At 46.1% G+C, this 15,406-nt stretch overlaps 1 protein-coding gene across 1 annotated transcript in view; it reads right to left on the reverse strand.

Moving 5' to 3' along the window:
• med13a (mediator complex subunit 13a) overlaps positions 1–15,406 on the reverse strand; it is a 71,358-nt gene that overhangs the window by 6,587 nt on the left and 49,365 nt on the right. The window contains exons 11-23 of the mRNA XM_069724106.1: positions 14,767–14,983; positions 11,143–11,173; positions 10,535–10,656; positions 10,125–10,215; positions 8,553–8,764; positions 7,164–7,360; positions 4,331–5,256; positions 3,665–3,832; positions 2,879–3,102; positions 2,443–2,632; positions 1,705–2,125; positions 1,337–1,568; positions 383–574 (exon numbers count right to left, since the gene is read on the reverse strand). Coding sequence (XP_069580207.1) covers positions 383–574; positions 1,337–1,568; positions 1,705–2,125; positions 2,443–2,632; positions 2,879–3,102; positions 3,665–3,832; positions 4,331–5,256; positions 7,164–7,360; positions 8,553–8,764; positions 10,125–10,215; positions 10,535–10,656; positions 11,143–11,173; positions 14,767–14,983 — 3,223 coding nt within the window. The remainder of the gene's footprint in view (positions 1–382; positions 575–1,336; positions 1,569–1,704; positions 2,126–2,442; positions 2,633–2,878; positions 3,103–3,664; positions 3,833–4,330; positions 5,257–7,163; positions 7,361–8,552; positions 8,765–10,124; positions 10,216–10,534; positions 10,657–11,142; positions 11,174–14,766; positions 14,984–15,406) is intronic.

Below are 15,406 nucleotides of genomic sequence, written 5' to 3' on the forward strand. Positions count from 1 at the left end.
CAGCAGAGGGTTACAAGTTCCTTTGGTTCGGTTCCAGAAGAAAAAAAAAAGAAAAAAAAACCTCTGGATGTTTAGCGCTAAAACACTATTTATCATCGCCGGGGCAGGAGATCGGGTGCTTTCAGGTCAGGCTCATGTCTGGCTGGAAAACCATAAGCAAGTGCGACACCGCTGCTCGGGCCAGTGTCAAACTCTCTTCGCTTGGCTATCGATACGAGGACACTCGCACGTTTATGTCACAGCGCCAAAAGAGAGTTGCTACTGATCAGCTAAAGAACTGCACTGCAACTGCATGCAAACTACTGTCTCCGCTTCGCAGATGGATTATGTCAAAGCAATTAAAGAGTGCAACTGCTTCAACTTGGCAGCGTGTTGCATTTACCTCTGGGCTCTTCAGTGCAGTGTCGATGGCCAAGCCCGGACCGAAGCCAGTCAGGGACTTGACGTTGGTGGAGGTGGGCAGCGGCCGTCTGCACTGGGCGAAGACGGAGAACGCTAGAGACTTGAGGTGTTGGGTGTAGATATGGCGGTCTTCGCCTCGTACCGGCTGGAGCAGGTACTGGCACGGGACAATCTGAGGTCCAAAAAGACCAGTTGTTAAACACAGCTCACCAAACACTAACGACGCAATATATTCTGGGAGAAAAGTGGAAAGAAGTAAGGAAAACTGTTTAAAACACAGAACTCGTATGCAACGCAAACCATTACAACTCTGGACAAATTAGAGCTGCCCCATAAAAATGTATCATTCAAATTATCAGTTGAGAAGCCCCCAAAAGTCACTTTATTTCTTCTTAGATGTGTCACTTCAGAAAGTAGCACAAGACTCGGTGCCAACTTTTGTAAACAGATTAGTGAATCAAAATCACTTCATTACAAAACTAACAGTGATTGAAACAAAAGTGACTCAGAGCAGCTGCTCTGTGTGGACATGTCTTCACAGCTGATATGTGGGTTTGACATGCGAGGTGGCTGCAGTAAGGTGAAATCTGTTGATTCAAGAGAAGCAGAAACCAGAAGAACGAGACAAATATCCTCCCCCATGAAAACTTGAATATTCTGGCAACTACAGCTATAGTATAAATACTTCCATTGTGGATCACGTTGTTTAAGTTTAAGTGTTTTCTAGTCACTCAGAGTACACTATTAGTAATTAGTTAACAATGTACTGCCCCTGATGGTGATGGATATGTTAACCGTGAGGCCACTGGGAACAATCTGTTAACCATTAAGGAGTGACTGACACTGAATACACAACCAATGCAATTACCATCGTTAAAATGAAATAAAACATGGTCCGCAATAAACATGTGGCTCTCCTGGGAAGCGTCCTCACCTGTACAGAAATAGAGTTGCGGATGTGCGGGGGCAGGAACTGAAGCATCTCAAGGTAGCAGCGTAGCAATCCCAGCGTCCACACGCTGGAGTGGGCCGGCACCGGCCCGGGACCACCGTCGGCCTCCTCGTAGCTGAAGGGGTCCACGATGTAAACGACGATGGCAGGTGGATACGTGACGGCGTGGGACTCCCCGTCCGTTGGGACGCCGACCTTCTCTCGTTCCAAAGTGCTGGGAAAACACAAGAGCACACAAAGATTGTCTCTTTCAGGAATGCTGTAAAACACCTTCAAAAAGCAAAGTTATCAATCTGGTACTTGAGTGTTTTCTCTACTGAACAGCGTGCAGCTTGTGTGCCGTGCAGTACCTTTCAGGAGGCTCTGTTGGCCCCTGGGCCTGGCTACTGGAGCCGTCCCCTGAGGTGCCAGTATTCTGGGTACCAGCCTGCTGTCCCAGCTGTCCACTCTGGGGACCGGCTCCCTGGCCCTGGCTGCTCATGTTCCCAAACGGGGAAAAAGAGTTGGGCTTGGCAGACGGTATTGTGCTGCCAGGCTGGCCTGAAGATGTCACGAGGCTGTTGGATGACGCAGAGCCGTTTCCGGACCCACTGTTGCTGCTGCTGTTGTTGTTGGGAACCGAGGAGCCAGCAGCATTCACTGAGCCCTGCTGGCTGACTGTGCTGGAGGTGGAGCTAGACAGCTGCGTGGAAGGTGACTGGTTGGACGAGGGTGGGGGGCTGGGCTGCGTGAGGAGGGAACTGTCTAATGGCTGGGATGCGAGGTATGGAGCTAAAGAGAGAAACCCAAACACACCATTGAACTTATATCAATGAAACTCGAGGTAATAAAAAGCTACTCATTTATTCCATTTCAACAGCCGACTACACTGATCCTCCTCCTTAGCATTTCAAAGCTCGGCTCTTTCAAGCAGTCATGGTTCTCCAGCTAGCCTTTTTATACCAAATCTCTATTATGATAATAATAACTAAATCAAGAGGTGTTGAAGGTGAAAATTCTGCAACAAAGAGTTGACTGAACAACGCATTGTGCACCAGAAGAATTAGCGCCAGTAAAAAAAAAAAAACGCAGCGGTAAACAACACGTACCGAGGTTGTGGCGGCACACTTGTGCATAGAGTTTGAGCTTAGTGAAGGCGTCGCTGTTGCCGCTGGCAGCCTTGAGGAACCAGTCGCTGACTGGCTGATCCACGAGGTTCTTGGCCCCACTGCCGCCGACGAGGACGATGCCATCAGGGTAGCCTTTGGAAATGGGCCGGTGCTGCCCCAGTCGACATGACTGCAGAGAAACAGGGAGGCAACGTGTCAAAGACAGGGAGACAGTGTGTGGACTGATGCGTTTAAAAATGGGTAAAGAATGGAGGCTTGAGTGTAGTATAAAGTATAAAGGTATTTTTCCATCACTAATAAATCTAATTATTCCTCTATGTGTATGATTAACTCCCAAACCTGAGGTGGATGCAACTAAAGCAGTGTTATATTTAGACAGAGTGACGACTGAGATGTCCGCCCCCTTCATTCCTACCTCGTAGACGGCGGTGAGGTCTCGGAAGAAGCTCTTGGCGCCGCTCAGCAGGGCCTCGTTGTCAGGACAAATAACCAGGTACCCGATGTCCCGCTGGGAGCCGAAGGGATCCAGCAACAGTTTCTCCCAGTAGGGCAGACCGAACGGAGACAGCACTACGAAGTCGTACTCATAACCCACCAGGAAAGTGGGGATGGGCAGCGGCTCCGGGGACTCGTCTGTGCCTGTTGGAGTGACGGGAGAAGCACGGAGAGAAAACAAAATGTAAGCGGCAGTGAAAAGAAACACACGGACAGACAGAACAGCGACTGAGTGAGCGACTATTGTTAACGAGTAAGGTGTCGGCTCCCCTCGCCCCTCCATCCGTCCTCCGCTGTGCATCAGAATGTGAGGTCACTAAACGATCTGACAGCTCCTCCCAACAGAGCTGACATCTGGAGCACACCGGAGAGACCTCACTGCCTATTGATCTGACAACAGTCAAGAGTTTTTCTACCCCAAGACACACACATCCTAAATCCCAAATGTCACACGCACCCACATGTTGTTATCACCCACACCGGAGATACTGTGGATTTGACCAGTAATGCTTTTTGAAATCCGGTACTTTAGTGTTCAAGTTGTCGATAAAAGGTATTTTGTCTTTTTTACTTTCAGGGAGTTTTTCCAGGAATTTGATCCTTTACAGTCTGCAATCTTTTATGGATTAGAAACTGTATTGTAGCAAGCCTCAGTCAGAATTGTACATCAAAAGGATTAATTTCCCCAAGTTGCCCCGAGCTTTACCGTAAGAGCCCCGTCCCGCCATCTTGTGGAACTGCTGCCAGGTGAGGGGTCCCTGAACGCCCCACGAGCGCATCGTCCTCTTCTTCTGGATTGCGTCCTGGAGTACAGGCTGCAGAGACATCAGCACCCGCAGCACGTCCTGAGAGCACAGCGCACTCACGTCCACCGCTGAACAACAGGTGAGGAGAGGAGATTAATCACAACATGAGAAACCAACGTTGGGCAAAATAAAAAAAGAATGAAAAACGTCCCAAGTTTAATCCGATATTTTTCCGACCAGATTTTCAGATCTCTTGCTTTTTTGACAATAGAACTTAGTAGACGGTAGTTTTTAAGTATTTATGTTTCTCAACTGATCAGAACTAAAACCAAATACAACGCTAAAGTTGTTTACAAAAAATATCTGGTGAAATATCGGGTGTTAAAATGCTGTTTCAGTTGTGAAATAATATCAGAAAAACAATCAGAATCTAAAAAGAAATGGTTTTGAATAAATTCTTGAAATCCTTTTTTAAAATCCTGAATGATGTTATATTACTTAAAAACAGACAAAAAAAGAAAACTAATTTCTAAACATAATTTTTAGGGGCATTTGTGACGGCAACAGAGATTTGCATGCAAGAGATTTGCTTTTAGCAACAGGAAGGAAAACGCCCCGTTTCTCACCATTTTGTTTGGCCCAGTGGTGAAGGCAGGTGCTCTTCACCAGCGCCTCGTCCACTTTGCCACCCGACATGTTGTCCATGAACTGCCGGCCATGCTCCAGGGCCATGTAGCAGTCACTGTGGTAGTCCTTCTCCTCCACCCGAACACACGGAGGCACGGTGGCCCCGCTTGGCCCCCGCGTCCCGATGTCGTGCTCCAGGACCGAAATGGGTGAGAAGGGGTTCGTACACTGGTCCTGCAAGAGCAGAATCAGCTCATCTGGGACACGGTCGCCCCTCCCGACTCCAGTTCTCTCCAGCGAGGAGAGCCGCAGCTCCTCGAAGCGCTTCTCTGCCTCTCTGCTGACGTCCGAGCCGCGGCCGATGATGTCCAGCTCGTCCTCCAGGAAGAGGCCCGAGCCGTTTCCGTAACGCCGGTTGACGACGGCGCTGAAGCCGCAGCTACAGGGTTCCTGCGCCTCGCCGACGGGGTCGCTCAGGTACACGCCCACGTCGGCTCCTTTTATGTTCATGTTGCAGACGCAGATGCAGCAGCTGTCGAAGTTGCAGTCCTTGAAGAGGTTCATGACGGACTCGGAGAGGATGAGGTTGACGTAGAGGCTGTGGGCCTCGGGGATGGAGGGAACCGTGGCCGGCTCCACGGAGTTCAGCGGCCGGCAGGTGGAGGGCGTGGACGCCGGAGAGTAGTACAGATCCGAGTTCTCTTGCTTGAGAGAGCCTTGAACGCTGGAGGGGCCGCGAGGTGTGCGAGGAGTCCGCGGCGTGCGTGGGGTGGGGGCGGAGAAACGTGGGGTGGCAGGTGAAGGCAGGATGCCCGCGCCACTGTTGCTCGGTGGAGCGCTGTTGGACATGAAGGGCGTGTGGGTCTGAGGGGTGTAGCTCTGGCTGTATTCCTGGTCCATGGTGCTGCCCACACTGGGGATGTTACTGAGGGCAGAAAGATCACAGGACATGAATTAGAAAAGGCAAACACATATATTCATATCGAAGATTACGGATATTAGACTACGGTTACAACTTTCTCGTGTAAAAAAAAAAAAAAAAGTCATCATCGGCTCTTTTGTGCAGGTCCTCAGGACAAATAATGATCAGCTGGGGTCTTTATGTCCATCGAAGAAACACGTTCAGCACTAGTGCACAGAACATAGTTGTTTTCTTCCCAGAACAGCACTGCTTCAGATAGCAAGACAGTTATCTCACTGAATTTGTGAAGACAGTCGGAGTAATAAGGCAGTAGGGCACGACGACATTCATTACAAAAGGAATGCAGAGCGGGCTTCGACTGCACACATGTTTACACATGAGAAAACAAGAATGCAGGAGAGAGCGAGAGAGAAAGACAAAACGGGGAGCAAAAAGAAGCAGAGGGAGAGTTCAATAAACATTTCAACAAGCGTCCCTCTGAGGTAAGGGTTATTTTTGGGCTGGCGAGCAACTGTGAGGAAGCAGGGAGAGAAAGAGTGCGTACGAGAGAGCAGGAGGGAGGGTGAGCACATCGTGTCCCTCGCTGTATGTGGGGGAACAACTCCTGGCACAGAGCTATTAGAAGGAAGTCCAAACACAACTCTCTCTGCAGCCGGACTGCGTTCATGATGGGATGCAGATGCGAAAGCAGCACCGGCACAACATTTCAGGATCTTTACCAATCCCCCTTAGGACATTTGGATTTAGCAATCCTATGACTAAAAATAATCACTTTCTCAAATCACAGTTACTTAAAGTATTTCACTGCCTTTCTTGCTTGTTCTGCGCCACATTTCCTGTCATGCTCCAGAGTTCCTAAATACAAGGAAAAAAAAATCTAAAAATAATCTCAGCAATCAGGCAAAAAGTCAAACCCCACAGTTTCAATTAGCTCTGCAAAAAATGTAATTGCCTCTTATTTAAAAATCAGTCAACATTTGCAGCGCAGCCAGAGCCTGCTGGATGAACTGTGTGCTGACAGGTCACTAAATAAAAAAACAACAGTCTCACCTTTAATGAGCCACAACATTTTCCAATCACTGTTGTCCATGAGCAAATGCTTTGGTATTTGCACCCGGTCAGTTTATTAGCTTACAGTTAATTGAAAATTGAATGGTTTGTTTGTTCCCATTGTATGCACTAACATTCATTCAAAGTAAAGTTGTCATGGTTAAAAACTGAAATAAGAAGTGCATCATTGTGAAAGACTCCACACAGATCAGCAAACACAACGCTGAAAATAAATCAATCCGTACAGATTTAATAAGGGTCGACTGCTTTGATCACAGAAAGGCACAAAATCAATAGAATAAAACGCAGTTTGTTTGGAGATTTTCACGCTGATAAAAAAAATCCCCATGTTTGTGTGGAAAGTATTGGAGGTGTCGCAGTGACAGAGACACTAAAGACGCCAAGCTGTTATGAGCAGTGAGGTGGCATGGAGCCGCTGTGGGGGCCCGCTTCACCCCTCCAGTGATAATCCTCGGCTTCGACTAAGAAGGCATTTTACACTCATTTCCCTGCTCCGCCTGAGGCAGCCATGCATGGGAAATTGAGCTGCCTGCTAAGGTGGTGTCCAGGGAGAGACCAGAGGGTGTGTGGACAGAAAGAGAGCACACTATGACTATATGCTTCCTCGCACACAAAACGCAAAACCATCCAGTCCGGCCTCGGCGTGACTTCTGCAAATATAAATGAGAGTCCCTCAGTAACCGTCCGCAATAGACGATCCAGATAAATTAGAAGGAATGTTTGAAACGGGCTGACCGACCTGAAAAGGTTCCACGGACGTCAGAAATACAGACAGACAGTCTTTTTAGAAGAGGAAATGAATCCAAGTGACGTTAGTGATGTTGTCTACAGCAGCATACCTGTCTTTGTTGAGGAAGTTCATCACAGGCACAGGGTTGAGCATGTCCCTGCCCATGGTCCAGCTCGGTCGGTAGATGCAGTCCTCTGGTATTTTGATGGGTGGGAGACACTGGCTGGGCAACATCTTCAGAGGAGCAAACATGGAGCAGCCGACGAACGTCTGACACAGCTCGGGCTTGAACACAAAAGAATAGTCCTACAAACAAAGACAGAAAATATTGTTTTTTACGCATCCTTGCAGAAAAATCTGATTTTTATTTCCTGTTCTTTTGGGAGATCACGGCACAGAGAAACATGTACAGCAGTTAACTTCCTGTTTGCATTATTAGCACGAATGTACTAACGAACATCACTGGATTATTTTGATGCCAAAGAAAAGCGGAACGTGTTCTGGAGTCGTGAGGACACCCTTCCTCTGAAGTGTACGAGACACTGAATCTAAAAGCGTGTGCTTCACAACTGGAAACGTCCACAGAAAAAAAAACCTGGACTACAACGCAGAGGTGGAAAATCCCTCAACCTCAGATGAGCTTCAGGTCTGTTGTAGGAGCAGTGGTCTTGTACATGGGCACTTCAGCTGAGCAGATGTTAGTTGATATGATTCCTAATTTGAAGGGCGGTCTCAGGCCCGGTTTACACCTGGGATTACAATATTATTCCCAATAGACACTTTCCTAAATGCAGTGTGTGGGTCAGCGGTACAAAGGCTGGCAGACAGATCTACATAATCATCACAATAATATTCATTCAGACAGCACTTTTTAAAAACCCGTTTTTCTTTGATGGAAATAGAAGAGGAGAGGTGCAGTTGGGATGAGGGATGGTTTACTGTATTTCTTGCACACAGCGTTTTGTATGAGAAACTTTGGTGTGGTGAGTGACAGTAAAATAAACATACAGGGAACAGTGAAATATAACATAAGCTAATTGATGGCGAGTTAAAGCGAGGCTCGACTGAACAAATACCTGTCGACTTCTTCTCTCCTCGTGTTTCAGTAAATATTCATTTACATTATGTAATTATAAGTATGTTTTTGTTTGAATACGGAGCGGGGGAAGTGAGATCCGATCACAAGGAGTCACTCGAGACGCACGTGGAGTCGCTTCCTAATGCTGGGTGTCATCGAAGATGACCCATCACACACACACACACACACACACACACACACACACACACACACACACACACACACACACACACACACACACACACACACACACACACACACACACACAGCTGCCTCTCAATGAGGATCAAAGACCAGGTTTCCACCAACATCAAGTCATTCACTTTTGACTTCTGACATCACTTTTAACTGACCCAATCATTACGTCACGTCAGCTGCAGCAACAGCACTCCTTAAAACGTGTCCTGAGTCCAGACCCACCTTGATCTCAGACGGCTTGGGGCTGCAGAAGCTCTCCTCCACCTCGATCTTGAAGTGGCCTCCCAGAGACGAGGTGCCGTCCAGTGTGGTCATGCCTGTGTTGGGATCCATGCTGCCGTACTCTTTGCTGCACATGTTCATGGGCGAGTAGCCCATCATGTGCTGCTCGAGGGAGGGAGGCGTGGGGAACATCTGGTGCAGGTCTGCAGAACCTGGAGGCAGAAAGAAACAAGGAGTACATGTCAGACTTGGATTCTACTGCGTTTGAAGGGGAACTAGTGAAGGAGGTATAATGTAAAAGTCTATTATAGCACTGAAGTCCGTATCGTGCAGCCAAACAGGCAGATAATGGGATAGACTTCATTATGTTTTACTTCCAATATTTCAACAGCCCGACAGACAGCACTTTGAGAAATTTCTTAAGATAATTATGTGCATAGTGTGGCTGTCTTAATGTAAGATATGTTATTTTAAGATTCCAGTGTTACTACACATTCTGTCAAGATGCTTGTTAATCTATCATTTTTTTTGTCCTGCAACCAAAGCATGCAGCGCCATGTTTATATGACACAGAAGAATATTTATTAGACATAAATCTAACAGGCCTCTTGGCCACAGCTGATGAAATGTTTACAGTTTGTCGTAGTATCTCGGCTTTTTCCTGAACAGTTTCCTTTTCCTTCACGTATTCTTAAAACAGAGCTGCTGCAGCTGAGCGTTGCAAAGTGAAAGGTGGGTAAAAGCTGGAGCCCCTTTTTAAAAAAAAATGTTTTATTACATTTACATAAGATAAGCCCACACTGGAGTTTCATGATGAAAAGGCTAAATGGCCAGAGACGATGTCGGGAATATCCAAGACCTCGAACTCTCAAACCCTTTTGTATAACAGCAAGATGCATCGAGGAGGATAACAAAAACTATTTCAGGTGAGAGCAGAGGCTCGGACTGAACATTACCTGTTCATAAAACTCAAAGAGAACGGTTGATCTGAGACCAATTTGCTTCACAGTAAAATATGCAGTGTCCTTACATCATCTTTAGTTCTGCATTATTGTCCCTGAGCTCAACCCCAACAATAAGTTGCACGTATTTTGGTTTTCCACAGGAAATAGTGTTTGGCTCAGCAGATCAACAAACAGGGTGTAACTTGGAGGCCAGACTGGCGGTGGCTCGGAGAGCCGGCAAAACAGCAACAAAGGAGGCAACAAGACAGTAGCTACAGGATGTCTCCGGGCTGCTGGGAGCCCAACGCCGAGCGACAGAGGTTCATCACAGACATATTCTTCGCCACTAGGTGGCAAAGCCCAGAGTGAGCATCATCTAAGCATGAGTAGTAAAAACCTTGATTTTATTTAGTGGATTAAAGATGAGATTGTGAGTGAAGGGAACACCACGTTTAAAGCTGAAGTGGCTTCACTAAAGATCTCAGTGTACTTTTGTTGATTTTTCAAGGGGCTCACACGTGTGACGGATCCGATTTGAGATGAACACTTGAGGTGACTCCATTCTTGTGGTTTAAGGAGACACGGCACATTAGTGATCAGTGAAAACAGAAGATGAAGATATACATACTGATGCAGGATACAGGGTCCAGAGTGGATGTCTTCGCTTCCTTGCTGCCAAATTTATCATCCGTTCCATTCACAGGTCGCCTTGAACCAGGCTGTGGACAAAAAACAAAACAAAAAAACATTTTAGCAACTGATCATTGTAGTAACTCCAAGTTAATGAATACGGCTCGAAATTCATGCCTGTTCCATTTCTCACACTTGTTGAGCCTGGAAGGCGCTATCACACACAACGTCTTGGAGTAATAGCAGTGCAAAGTGAGAGCTGATGACAGGCAGAGTGGAGGCTGCTCTGGCCAATAATACCAGTGGAAACACAAAGTTGTACGCACACACACACACACACACGCTGTGTACAAGACCACACTGTGTAATGAGATATTCATTGCAATGGGAACCAAGGTTTCTACTAACCGCCAGATCATCCTCGTCTGAGTTGAAGAGGTTGTCCAGGTCGTTGATGGACACGACCAGGTCTGTCTCGTGGATCAGGCTGGTGGAGGCCATGCGGTTGTGAGCAGCTGCTCGCTGAGCATCTGCGCGCGCGCGCACACACACACACACACACACATATATATATATATATGATGTTCTCGCTTCTAACTTTTAATGTCTGCAAGTCAATTTTGGCTCCTTGAGAACTCAATAAAGGAAACACTCCTGCTCGGAGCTATGATTTTATATTCTGACTACGCAGGACGGCCCCAATTCACTCCTCCTTTCAATCAATTCAGGAAGTAGATTTTCTTCTAAATTCAATTATTGAAATGCTTATGGCATGACAAATCTGTTATGAGATTTAAATTAAAAATAATTGAGAGTGAAAGCTACTTATTTAGTGAATGAATGTAGTTTCTATTGGCAAGACTGAAACGCTAACTGACAATTCGTTTGCCAACTCCCCAAATCAGACTGGACATGCCACTTGTATCCTTCGGTGTCACCGTCTGGATCTTTTAAGATGATTATCATGTGTTTGGGTGAAAGCACCCAAGAGGCTGTGGGAAAATAAAGATTCTTACCATCTGATGGACCCGCTCCACCGTCTTCACCCTGGGAGGAAACAGAAAGACGGGTGGGGTTAGAAGACGGGACAAACCCCCTCAGAATGGAAAGACTCCATCAAACAGCATTTATTAAATTAAGCATTGCTGTAAATGTACAGCCCAGACGAATAAATTGTTTATAATACTGCTATCTCATATCAATGAAGCTGTATCTTTTATCTTAGTGGCGGCACCTGGCAGGGCATAGTCTGCTTCATTTACCGTGTTAAAATGTGGGTGTGTGAAATCCTTCCAGCAAAAAACTGTGATTAAGAAACTATACAAACGAGCTGGATACATTACAAAACACAAGACTAATATACACAAAGAATAACAGCATTAAATCAGAGAGCAACAAAGCAGCCAGATTCAACTTGGAAAAAAACGTTACTTTATCCAATCAGTGTGAAAAATAACAAAATGGGAGATAATAACAATGATAGTCTCGTAACAGAGAAAATTGGACAGAAACAGAAGAGCAGGGAGAAGGGACTGCTGGCCTCTGCTGTGGCAAATGAGATTTCCAGTGTAGACCGGAGTGAAATCATGATCCAAGGAATGGCCTCTTAGGCTCCCACCCAGACATCAATATCTGGGAGGGCTGGCCTTCTGTGTCTGTGTGTGTGTGTGTGTGTGTGTGTGTGTGTGTGTGTGTGTGTGTGTGTGTGTGTGTGTGTGTGTGTGTGTGTGTGTGTGTGTGTGTGTGTGTGTGTGTGTGTGTGTGTGTGTGTGTGTGTGTGTGTGTGTGTGTGTGTGCGTGCGCTCTTATGGCGGGTTGTGTGTACACTGTGTGCTGAGCAGTTCTAGCTGGGGAACAGGAATGTTATGTCCCAGCCATTGATTTCATTACGCTCCAGGGCTTTTCTCTGAGTAACGCAGGCTTTAATCTGTCTCCCTTAAAGGCCCAATCCACTGCAGAGCACAACATCCACACCAAGGCCACAATCTGTAGGTGGCAACGATGCTTTAACCCCTTATCAATAACCTAGCCCTGGGTGGGAGAGAGTGTCGGCTGGAGTCTTTCCATATTGTAAAAGCTTGTTTGGGTCTGAGACTTCCCACATTAAAGCATCATCATCACCTTTCTCCTGCCTCTCACTTTCTGTCCTCATTTATTTGAGGCTTTTTACATGCACGTATCTTGTGCTTTATTCAGCACGCAGCAATGCCTGGCCTGCTACACCGTCAATATGAGGTTCCCACTCAAAGTCAAATGTTAAAGTCCCTGACTAAAAAGCTAAAATATCATGACCTATAATAAACGGAGAAACAGGCGACCACATTTCTGTTAAAAAGGAGCCGGCAAATTCCCCTCCAGCTGCACCGATATTGAAAGAAATTAAATACATGTCTAAATACTGACTGCAGCGTAAAATAATTTATCTAACAATAACTGTAATGAACTCGCAATGAGCTACATTTTCAATTTCCGTCAGTGACCACTAACGCTTCCAAACACACACACTGACAATAACGAGATAACTAACGTTTTGTCTACATACATGGACAATATTACAGTTTGATAAATGGCAACTGAAATTTAAACATTCAAACAAACTTCCCTGACATTCCATGACTTGGCAAACAGAATGATCAAATTCCCAGACTTTCCTCGTATGGGAAAGAGTTTTAAAAGTCCCTGATATTCCCTGACCAGTGGGAACTCTGTCAATAGCTCTTTGGAGACTAATTTCATCTTTCAAAGGGAGATTCTCTTGGTGCTCCAGCTTCACATAAAACATCAGCAAGGTAGGTGGCAGCTACAACAATGACCAAGAGTCTCACGAAAAAAAGTTCCAACACTATGAAACTATTAGTTTAAGTCAAAATCATGAGGGAAACTAAATCTATTTCTGCACACACACACACACACACACACACACACACACACACACACACACACACACACACACACACACACACACACACACACACACACACACACACACACACACACACACACACACACCCTGTGGTGGTTCTACACACGGCACATAAAGCAGACAGATGGAGGGAGAGCTCCATTGCACAGACTGCCCTTTGGGAGCTCTTCAGTCCACTGAGAGCTGCCTTCACCCGAACATTCCTGCACAGATCGAGGGCACGCGGCCGGGTCGGCACCAGACAGAGGAGAGGGAAAATATCTGAGAGTGCTTTTTAAGCTGAATGGTTCAGTGAGCCAGGTTTGTTGCACTGTGAAGCCGACTGCAAGCCTGCAGACCTGAACACATATACACACACACGCACACGCACACACACACACACACACACACACACACACACACACACACACACACACACACACACACACACACACACACACACACACATCGACTCTAGCTTTGAAAGCTGGGGGCAACACCAGCGAACAGGTGGCCGTGTCTGGAACAGGAGGGAACAGCCAGAGAGGCAGAGACGGAGGCAGCAGAAGAATACAGCGAGGAGGGAGAGGAGGAAGAGGGCAGATCAAATAGGAAAAACATAACTCAAAGGAAATTAGACAGGCTACCTATTTGGTGTTCCTCTGGCTGAATATAACAATGGTGACTCAGGAATGGTTTCCTGTTCACTTGGACTCGGGCAGTGAAAGCGGATGTATGTAGAAAGTGGTTGCTCCGTTATTTTTAGTGCTGTGTTGCTGAGGATGCTGATGGCCTATTTTCTACCTGGCCTGCTCCCAGATCTTAAAATCAGCCCTCTTGTCCCGTGTTTACGCCGGGCAACTAGTGACAAAGGCACAGATGAAGTGGCTACTCTCCACTACACATTTTTCAAACTGTCGCTGACATATTTTTTAATAAATCAAACAGAGTGCGGCTGCAAGAGGGATTGAAAGCAGCCAAAAAGCCACCGTGCAAAGTGGAGTTCAACGTGTCGTGGTCAACGAGTCACAATGGAGAAGTGACAGCTTGTCCATTTAAACAGAAAGGTTGAAGTATATGAAGAAAGAGTTTTTTTTTTTTTTTACTTTAAATACTTTAAGTGCATTTTGTGAATAAGAACACCATTTTTAATGCAAGACTTTGGTACTTTGCCTAAAGTAAAGCTAAAGTCTGGACATCCTGCTGGTTACTGGGATCCAGGTACAAATGGAAGTTTGCTTGACATTTTAACTGCAAATATAATAACTAAAATAAAGGAACATTTTTATCAAACATCATTCAAAATATAAAAATAACAAACCATCTAAAACCCAAGTTCAAACAATTTTGTGCATGTTCAAACAACATGCATACAGCAGAGAGGTGGTGTGGCGCATACGTGGTAGGAGATGCAGTTTGATGTTTAAGAGCAGTACAAAAGTAATGTTTGCAGACACAGAAAGCTACTGCAGTTTGTTGTTATGGAAACAAGTTGGAAAGTCGTTTTTTTAATCTATCTGCCTTTTAATTGAGAATGCACAAATGGGGCAAAGTATGAAAGTCGTACCATGGCCGTGTATTGTACCCGGACTTTCGGATGCTCTTGTCCAAAACAACATTAAACACAAGAGGCCCTTTTTAAAGAAAAGCGGGCGTGATGCATCCATCACTGCGAGGCTCAGACGAGTGAGCGTCAGCTGGAGACACATTGGTCACTCCTCCACTTGGCTCGCCTTACCTTGTGTTTCTTGCCGGGCTCCCGCTCCCCGCCTGATTTATCCTTCTTGTTGGAGAATGTGAACTTGACATCTCCTTCCTCGAAGGCGTAAGGGTCCACCTCGGGCTCGTGATCTCCGTCAGTTACGGCAGCAGAGAGGTACTGGTTCCTCCGGGCTCGATACATCTGAACGAGCTCGTCCGACACCTTCAGCGGCCATTTAGATGTAGACATCACCCTGGGGAAATGAAAATGCAGAAAGATTTAGATAGATACCACCTATTCATTCTTAATGTGAATTCCGTGAGCTAACACAACATTATAAAGGAGCAGCCTGCCTAGTTTTTTTTAAATGATCAAAAGTGTAGTTGTATGGAAATAAAGTTATCAAGGAAAAACTCCAGCAAAAGGAATATTTCTACAACGGCTCCGCTCTGGTCGGATGCCGCCTGATATCATACGTCAGTGTTGCTGCCACGTTTATCTGCAGTAACAGAAATGGCAGCGGCTGCAAACCGTTCCGACAGCTGTCACGCAGAAGAACCGATGCGTCATATTTGTTGTCAGACAATTACATTGCTGCTAGATTTAGAAAAAAAAACATGGTGACTCCAGCGCTGACTGCTCGCACTCAGACAGACCCGGTTGTCACCTGTTGCCA

This window comes from Brachyistius frenatus, unplaced genomic scaffold, assembly GCF_029030835.1.
Source record: "Brachyistius frenatus isolate BFR_SWC_R1_liver_20210118 unplaced genomic scaffold, ASM2903083v1 Contig_361, whole genome shotgun sequence".
Taxonomy (NCBI): Eukaryota; Metazoa; Chordata; class Actinopteri; family Embiotocidae; genus Brachyistius; species Brachyistius frenatus.